This window comes from Sebastes umbrosus, chromosome 1 (assembly GCF_015220745.1).
Source record: "Sebastes umbrosus isolate fSebUmb1 chromosome 1, fSebUmb1.pri, whole genome shotgun sequence".
NCBI lineage: Eukaryota > Metazoa > Chordata > Actinopteri > Perciformes > Sebastidae > Sebastes > Sebastes umbrosus.
In genome coordinates this window covers 9,699,818-9,709,743 of record NC_051269.1, presented here as the reverse complement: position 1 = coordinate 9,709,743, position 9,926 = coordinate 9,699,818, and the positions used below count along the sequence as shown (strand labels likewise).

General features: G+C 39.8%; 1 protein-coding gene across 1 annotated transcript; it reads right to left on the bottom strand.

Moving 5' to 3' along the window:
- Nucleotides 1-212: 212 nt before the first annotated feature.
- On the bottom strand, nt 213-2,675 carry si:dkeyp-67f1.2 (uncharacterized protein LOC556106 homolog). Its single transcript, XM_037763960.1, has 8 exons — nt 2,663-2,675; nt 2,341-2,406; nt 2,129-2,246; nt 1,987-2,045; nt 1,107-1,157; nt 909-993; nt 707-833; nt 213-603 (listed from the first exon to the last, which is right to left on the bottom strand). Exons 1-8 carry the CDS (start codon nt 2,673-2,675, stop codon nt 499-501), a joined length of 624 nt encoding a protein of 207 aa, XP_037619888.1. The 3' UTR covers nt 213-498.
- Between the last annotated feature and the right edge of the window lie 7,251 nt (nt 2,676-9,926).

Sequence of the window (9,926 nt, the reverse complement as noted above, 5' to 3'; positions counted from 1 at the left end):
AAAAGGACGAACCGCATCAGCAAACATTGGAAACCAGATTCCAACAACGATATAAATTCCAAAAGGATAGCCCAAAAGCAACCAAGATATTATATTTATCATGCTGATATCAAATTGTTACTCGGTATTGGTCGATACCGTAAGTCCAGGTATCGGAATCGGTATCGGAACATCTCTAGTTGGTATCACATGGTGTCTCTGTGTCCTCAGCAATCAAGTTGCCAGTTAGTGTGGAAAAACTATAGCTGATTCATGACCTGACGTGACTGTCTAAGTCTCACTCCACTCAACCATAAAATGGCAACCACTTGTTGTGAAGTGAAAGCAATGGAACGAGGGAAGAAGAGTGAGACATCTAACGGCTAAATGTTATCGATGTCAACAATTGCACCTTTAAGTTCTGAGCTTCAGAAGGAGTGTCAAACTATTCGGAGAGGCATCATATTTACAGGGTAGGGTCTCAATAAGTCATATTCTCCTTTTCATCACAAAAGTCCTTTAAGGTTTCATTCCTTCAGTTCGGTTCTTGGGGAAACAGCCGCCCACCTCCACCATGTCCGGCCAGCCTTCATAAATGTTGGTTTTCACATCATTAACAGCTTGCTGTCAGGTGAACAGGGAAGAAGACATTTGTTTTTTAGCTTTACTTTTAGCGTATTTTAAAATAGATGGTCTTTTCTGACACAAATAGAACAGGCTCACTAACCTTCTCAAAGAGGCTTTTGTTTCCTGTCCCTGCTCTTCCAGCAAACACCCAGCTATCTCTGCGTTTCACAGAGTTGATCAAAGTGCTTCCCATCCCGACGAACACCTCCCTCATTTCTTTTGTCATTCTGCCACAAAGTAGTAGAAGCGGGTCACGTTGTTGTGTGATATGAAATCGTTGAATCATTGAGATTTGGACTCACTTTGTTGTCACATCATCAAACGAGGCCACCAAGACGATCGCTCCAGGTTTTATCTCCTTCAGGTACGCCAGGATGTCTTTTGTGACTTTCGTTGATTAAAAACAATAACAAAAACAAAAAAAAACATAATTTTAAGGTTCAATAGACTTTTAAATTAAAAACAAGATTAAAAGGTAAAAAAAAACAAAAAAAACTTACTTCCATTTTTTATATTAAGGTAGTCAACTTTTTCCACTATTCCATTTTCACCTGAGGTGGGAAAAAACACACAACAAACACACAACATTAGTCATTAACAACTGACCAAAAAAGATCCTCACCTCAGCTCTTCTGGAGCTTTTGATCATGTCACCTGATCTTCATCAGAAGATGGAGTTTGCCCAATTTTTATGGAAGTTAAAAGGTTAAAATGTTTTGTTTTTTTAATGAGCACTTTAAGGACTTTTCCACCTTTTCATCTGCTGATGAAAATCATGTAATAGGAGCCGGCAACAGTGCTAACCACTGCACCACCGTGCAGCCTTATTAGAAAAAAATAGAGTATATTATTCATAACTATGTTTTCATTAGTGTATAATCACATGAAACTAAGAATTGTTGTGTTTTCGTTAGCTTAGAATGAGTCCTTCATATCTACATAGGGAGCAGGTCCTCTTCATGGAGTCTGCCATGTTGCTCCGCCATGTTTTCACAGCCCAGAATGCACAAACCAAACTCTGGCTCTAGAGAGAGACTTTCACGTTTTTACGTTACCTGAAGGCCACCGTAGTTCTCCGACACGCTTGTGAAACTACGGTAACGTGAGCCGCAGAGTGCAAAACTGTGGTACCGCTAGCCGCTGTTTGTCTTCCGTTGCTCCTAAAGTAGTGTTATTATGGTAAGGATGGCCTCTAAGTGAGGCAAACGCCGTTACCACGGTTTTGCACTCTGCGGCTAATGTTACCGCAGTCTTGGAAAGGGAGGAGTGAGCGGAGGGGTACTCGGTTGCAATCTGCAACCACACCACTAGATCTCACCAAATCCTACACGCTGCACCTTTAAAGAAACTTTAAATCTGTCAGGGAGTATTTTTACTCACCATTTACCACCACAATGTTCAGTCCTGGTCCCACATTATTCAGCACGTTACTCATAATGCTGTTGAGATATCAATAAGTTTGAGTTTCACACAGTCACACACACATTTAGTTGATTCAGGTACTAGCATATCAAACACGCACATTTCACCATCAAAACAGATCCTTGGCCCAACAACATTCGCTGCTCCGCTGCTGATGTGTATAGCAAAATGGTCAGACGGACAGACTCTGGAGAGGCCGCACTTTGGTTTTCTTGCAGCTGAAAATGCAAATAGAAAAGTATTTCTGATCTTGCAGGAAGTCCCACATGCAGTTAATGTGGAAGTGATGTTAAAAAAGATGATTGAATTTACCTGTTTGGAGTTTTGGTTTGATTTGATCTGCGTCATTAAACACTAAAATAAAAGAATGGAGGCAGTCTTATTGAGATGTGGCAAATAAAACTGAATGAGAAGAGGAGGCTCAGGATTTATGATGTAATAAGTAGAAATGAGCTCACCAAGAATATTTCTTGCTTTCTGCCGTACATCAAATGAATTGATGGCGATTCCCCAGGTTATTAGGAGGACAACGATTACAGCAGCAAGGTGCACAACAGCTGTCAACCACAAAGAGATGAAGATTGGCAGACACACAAACAAAACTACATGCTTTTGAAATAAAGTGAAATCTCACCTCGATATCTCATATCTGCAAAAACTCAGAGCTCTCGGTTCCTAAAAGGAAGAGCTGAGACCTTTGAAATGCACTTCAAGTATTTCCTGTCAACACGAAAATATTGTAGATACAGCAGAGCTTTGGTGTCATCTCATCTGTGAACACGCTCCCTTATAATTCCTACCATCATGCCTTGTGGGTCTGGGTGTGGTATTATATATATATTCACACCCACTGTGAACTAGATGATCAAGTTTCTCTCTTTTACAGTGTCAAAAATGGGACAATATCCACCAGTAACAGATACTGTCTGTGGCGAACAATGTGGTTTGCAAACAGCAGATTGTGTTGAGCGTGGTGCGCAAACAAGCATCCGAAACCTGGAGAGGGAATAACACAAAGAGGAGGGGGAAAAAAAAGCCAAAAGCTTCATATTTCAAATTGGATGTGTAAATGAAAAAGAAATGTTTATAGAATCCCTCTGTCATTTATCAGAGTTTTCTATTTGTATGTAAATTTGTAGTAAATCCCACATGATGTGTGGAGTTATCTGTATGAAACTGCTGATATACAACATCTGCTACAGACTAGAAACTAAGAGGAAATAAATAAACATGAAATAGGCACAAACACAAAATCGGAAACTAAAAAACAAAACTAAAAACAGATCAATTTACAAAAACGTTTTACCCTGGTTTGTACCTGTGCTGCAAGTAAATGTCACTGAGAAGGAAACCTGGCCAAGAGCGGAGTGCAAAAGTTATTTCAATAAACACAACACCAATATGGCGTATTTGTCAAGAAGTAAAGTATAACACTGTTTGCACAAGAATTATTCATAACAGACGTTCAAATGGTAAAAGGCACGATAATCCCAGAGGCCACGCCCTGGTGTCAGTAAGCATCCGCCCTGCTGATCCTGGAACAGCAGCTAAGTCCGAGCTTTTCACCTGCCTTGAGGTCTCCGAATTAGAATAGCATTTCCCTACAGGCAGTAACAAACTGATGTTATGACTGTTATTGAAGTTTACTGTGGCCAGATCATAATAAGGTAATTATTTATCCATCAAGAAACAGTTGAGTAGCTGATTAGGGTGTTAAAGCCTCTGCACGGCCATATTTTGACAAATGAACCACACGTATACAGACGGCAGACGGCTGACAAATTACAGGAAATGAACACAAAATATATTAAATAACAGCTTCGGCTGCACCACATGAGCTTAAAACAAACTGAAATAGTATAAATATAATAGTATTAAAGTAGTAAGTAAAAACAGTAAGTAAAGTAAGTATTAAAAACTGATTTTGGAACAGGGCTTCTCTATGAGACAGGGGCTCAAGACTATTTCACTTTGAAGGGATAGTTTGTGTGTTTTGAGGTGGGGTGGTTTGAGGTGCTTATCCATAGTCAGTGTATTACCTACAGTAGATGATGGGTGGCACGCCCCCAGCTTGGAGAAGCAGACAAGAGTATCGAGTAACGAGACAGGAGCAAAGCAATGTACTGCTGCGGACGGGGACAGCAGCAAAATGTCTTTTAAAGAAAGGCTCACTTAAAGGAACAGTGTGTAACATTATGGTAATATATTGGCAGAAATAGAATATAATATTAATAAGTATGTTTTCATTAAAGGTCCCATATTATAAAAAAGTGAGATTTCCACGTTTTTTTTATTATAAAGCAGGTTTAAGTCCTATATAACTACTGTGAAAGTATCGAAACATTCAATCCACGGGGAAATACACACAGCCCGTATTCAGAAACTCTGCGTTTGAAACAAGCTGTCAGGATTTCTGCCCATTCGTGATGTCACAAATATACAATATTTAGACCCTTGACATAATTTTAAACGTACACATTCTAAATGTGTCCCAGTTTATTTCCTGGTTGCAGTGTATGTGAATGTCATCAGCTGACAGGAAGTAAACATGGACCCAAGCTGTTGCCTAGCATCGCAATTCTGTTGCAATTCCGTCAAAATGCGCTAAAACGGAGCGTTTCAGACAGAGGGTAAATACAGGCACATTCAGGCAGACAGTATGAGGAAAATAAAGTTTTTTTTGAACATTACAGCATGTAAACATGCTCTAGTAGAAACACAAAATACAAGTATGAACCTGAAAATGAGCATAATATGGGACCTTTAATGTATAATCACCTGATAATAACAAGCGTTGTGTTTCATTGCCTTAGAATGAGCCGTGTATATCTACATAGGGATCAGGTCTTCTTCACGGAGTCCGCCATGTTTCAACAGTAGCCTAAAACAGCTTGGGCCAGAGTTGATAGTATTACTCGCTCCCATCGCCGCCACTCTCTCTCTTGCTTCATCTCTCACTTCCTTCGTACACACACACTCTACACACTGGCTCTGCTCCAGATGACCTTCGCTCCTCTTACAACTGGCTCTAGAGAGGGCCTTTCGCGTCTGCCACCGTAGTTCTCCTACACGCTTAACACATGGAAGAAGCTTCTGTTGGTTGCAATCTGCAACCTCACCGCTAGATCTTACACACTGTTCCTTTAAAAAAAAAAAAATCAATATCATTTTAAGTGTACACTATAGAATATTTTCCGATGGCGAACTGAACTGAAGGTGAAACGTATCTATACTGTCATCTGAGCCTGCTGGCTTTTGAGAGTGCATAGATAAGTTTCACTTTCAGTTCCCTGTCAGAAAGGGCTATCTGACGCCAAGGTAAAACAGGTGAAAAATATTCTAAATATAGCGTACACTTAAACGGATATAGATTTTTTTTTTAGGTGGCTAAAATACGTTTTGCTGCTGGCCCCGTCCACAGCACCGTATCTCTTTGCTCCGGTGTCGGTACTCCTGTCTGATTCTGGAGTGCCGACCGTCATCACTGTAAGTAATACACCTACTATGGATAAAACCTTCAACCCAACTTCAAAACACCCAAACTATCCCTTTAAACCCCTTTTCATTTGAATTTATATTCATTAATCAAACCACAAACTAATTGTCACACAGTGAATACAGAGCCTTTGGGGCCCTTAAAGGTCTGGGGCCCTAGGACAGCTGCCCAGTCTATAACCCAGCTTTGACTATAACAAATTAAATTTACTGAGAGAATTAAAGGACAAATCTTGAAAGCAATTTACATATTTACAATACGTGATTGCACTAACATTAGATGATTAGATGTTTAGATACAGTAAATGCCATTGAAAAATATTTCCCACATCCATCCCAAACCTGGTGTAATAACAAAATAGAGGGCTGTTAGTGTTACATATGACGGGATTTGCATTATAACAGCCGGTGTTTACAGCATCCTCATAGTGTAATAGTAAAGACAACCAGCAGAGGGTCTATGTGCACCACTTCTTACTGATGAGATGGAACATTATGCATTCAGAGAATCATGAGTGAATAAAAAAATATCCATGTTTTGTTCCTTTCCTGTAAACAATGTGCCTGTCCACTTAAGCAATAATAAAATAGAAGCAGAGATGCTCTTCAGAAAAGAGACATGGGAGAATGCATCATGCCGGTCATGAGTTGAACAGAACAAGGACGATCCAAGCAGACGGCAAACAGGATGAATAGATTTAATAACCAACATAAATATTTCTCATATGTACACCAGAATAAAAAATATGCAGCCGTCACCGTCATCACTGACGTCATCATCAGCAACAACTGTAGAGCAAACTCTGTCATTTAGATTTGCAATAATACATGAACTTTTAATACAATCATACAAACTGTGAATTAAAACAGAAGCCACAGTGAAATGATTTTCTGATTAATGATTTACTGGGTTGAGTTGTCAACCAGCATCCTGCAACACTGACACATAATAATGTTCACTCGTGACTCTCTCTCTCGCAGGTGGAGTTAAAGGTTTTTTTTTTTTTCTTTGTGGCAAATGTAGCTGTCAAAAAATATCACGCATTATCACTCAGCCTAGAAAGTCCATTAAAGAGGCGGTGGACTCTGAACTCTACAGCAAATTTACTTTAAGTGGGTTAACGTTAGCATGAAAAGGGAAATATATTTCAAAGGGAGCTGGCCGACTGGTTCGCAGCACTGTGGGACTATGTTTAGCTGCAAGTCAATTACGGTGTTTGAAACATCTGAAATGTCAAATCTCCTACGGCTTATTTCATGACCGCTGGATAATGACAGAGTGAATGCACATTACACTGCCAGTGAGATAATGCTACACACTTTGCTTTTAATAATTTGAGGTTTATTTAACCACATTTAGGCAAATTATTACCTTGTTGCTGTTACATTCTTACCTAGCAACTATTTGGTTTGTTTCCACAGGTTTTTTTGTTAAATCTTTCCATTCTTTATTCGCATGTGTATTAATCTGCCAATAATAGACTGCTGCAGGGGTGACGTATTTTTGTAGGCCAGAAAAGAAAAGTTAGTATCGCCCTGGGTTCCCTCAACAAAAAGCCGATCCAAAAGGGTTTTGGATTATTGCAGAAAATAAGATCTGTGGCAAACACACATTTATGATACTTACACGTTTTGTTCAGCAAGATCATCTTCACAAATGAACACCACTTTTATGACTTTTGAAACGTAAATGCAATCACCGGAAGTAAAAAGCTAATGTTGGGCTATAAACAAACTCCACCACGGTGTGAACGCGAGTTTAAACAACGAGGCCGTAAAGGCGGACGAGTCGACGTGACGATGTCTAGTAGTCTCATTTAGCCGCTTGTTAGCAACCACCTTTTTTAAGACACTTTATTGTTCAAAATTCACGAGTGGGATGTTTACTGACGCATTTTATATCATAGAATAAAACTTTAAAATCTCTTAAGAGAAACCTATACATCTGACATTAAAAAAAAAGGTGAGCTGAGAGGTGAATCCAACGGCAAAAAAAGTCACTAATTAATTCCAACTGCTCTTTACGCTTATTGCTGTCAGTGTAACATATTGACATTTTTACCAGCTCCTCTTTTCTCACAACTGTATTTTGACAGCTGGACAGTACGAGGACGAGAAGAAGCAAGTAACTGTAACAGTAAAAGAGATAGTATTGGACTTCCACAGAGTTGAGGGACTACAGCAAAGGCCGAAATATCCTGACTTGTAGTACCGATTATGTATCTTCTCCAATAAATGCTGGATCCTGCGTTCCCAAAATGCCTGTCTATATCATGGCTACATCAGGGTGATTTTGTCAGACTTAAAGCTAGAGTTGGTGATCTTTCGTAATCTTTTGTTGGTAATCATTGAAGAAGATTACCAACTTCTTTAAAAACATTTTTTGTTATATTTGTTGAGATTCTCATTACATGCTGATAGCAATCAACAAATCAAATGCTCTGGCCAAAAAAAAGAAAAAGAAATCTGGTATCTGTGGCTGTCGCAGGACTGTAATAAACCCGTCCAATCATTTCATTCGCCCCAAATGTAATGATTGGACGGGCTATCTGCCTGTCTATGTGCCTGCGTGCACTCATTGCGTGTCACCGTAGTTTTCTACAAGCTGCTAGCTTGACAGTTGTAAATACTAACAATAGCCATGTTCGTTGTTTACATTCACTATGATATGTTTACGTTCATAATGATAATTTTTGGGTGAGTAGCTCTGGAGGGAGGCATGAAGCGACGGACTGTCAGTGTTGCCGACGTGGCCATTTTCTCTCTAGATTTAGGGACTCCTGGAGCTAGTGCTGATAGCTACTTTCATTGGAAAAGAGTTGGGAACACTGGGTTCGGTGTTTTAGTTGAATCATTTTTAAAATCTAGTGTACTCTTGCTAGTTTCTCAACATTACCAACCCTAGCTTTAAGAAGCTGCTCCACAGTCACAGAACAAATTATACAACTGTTTTCACAGACGGAGTAAGACCTCAATATTTAAAACTGGTGAAGTGTCACTTTAAAGGATCTCGTCATTGGTGTCGGTGATAATACAGATTAAACACGTTTCACATTAAGCACAAAAAATAACACTCTGATAAGAATTCAAGCCAGACGATGAATACAAATCCAGAAACATAAACCCCACCACAGGCGTAACTAATCAAACAATCAATTAGTCAGTCCTCAGAAAATGATATAGCGCATTAATCGTTTAGGTTAGGCTATTATTGAAGAAAAAATGCCAAACATTTGCTTGTTCCAGCTTCTAAAATGTGAAAATGTGCTGCTAAACTGAAGATTTTGGACTGTTGATTGAACAAAACAGCACAATTGATGATGTCACCATGGGTTGTAGGAAATTGTGCTGGGTATATTCTTACTGTTTCCTGAAGTTGTGCTGACCAAATGAAAATAATCATTATATGCAGCCCTAAAGCACACAATTCATCCACAATAAAAACTCCTTCTCAGGCGGTCCAGCAGCATCCCCATCCGAAATCTATTCCAGAAGATCCTGTCAGAAGGAAATAAAATGACATGTGAAGTGATAAGGAAAGTTACAGCTGTGTCAGCCTGTATGGTGGGACGGATGACAGTGAAAGCTGCAATCAGGGCAGCCACGACGCACTGACCTCGTCTGACTCCTCTCCCACTGTGGAGGGCCCCCTGTCGCCTTCGCCCTCTGTCACCGCTGAACCCTGCTCCTCCATCCGCCTCAGCTGGGAGTATCTGTATCTCACATTACTGAAATAAAGTTATGTGACAGTGATGTGTTTTTTACTGCAATAAGAATTTAAAATAATCTTGTTACGGCTCATTAATGAAGTCTGCTTACTTGACTGGGTAGCAGTATTTTCGGATGATCAATAGAGCGGCAACTATTGCCGCCACGGCGACGAAGACCACCGATGCAATAATCCCGGGGTGAAGCCTTAACCCGGCCTAAAAAGACAAATGAATCCAATAAGATCTAACAGTGGGGTAGTTAAAGAGCCCATAAACCTAACAGCTCAGTTCATGATGTGTGGCTCAGATAAAAAAGGAAATACGGGCAGGAGATATGACAGCTGAGCAGCGTGTGTGTGTTATGGATCACACCGGTGGACGACCAAAAAGCTCAACAGCGGGGGTGTGAATCACAGGCCAAGCAGGACATTTCTGACAATAAATGATCACTTGCATCAGAAATATGATCACTAGCCACTGTTTTATTAACGTCAGAGCTATGCATAAGATCATAGGTGATGAGTAGAGTGCGAGAACTTTAATCTTTGTAGTGATAATTGGGATTCACACGGTCCAAAAAGTTACAATTCAACTATTAATCACACACGTGAGGAGGTGTCATATGAAAAACAATGAAACTGTGATGAGATATCACCACACTTGTAACAGATCCAAATAATTTTTTTGTAAGAT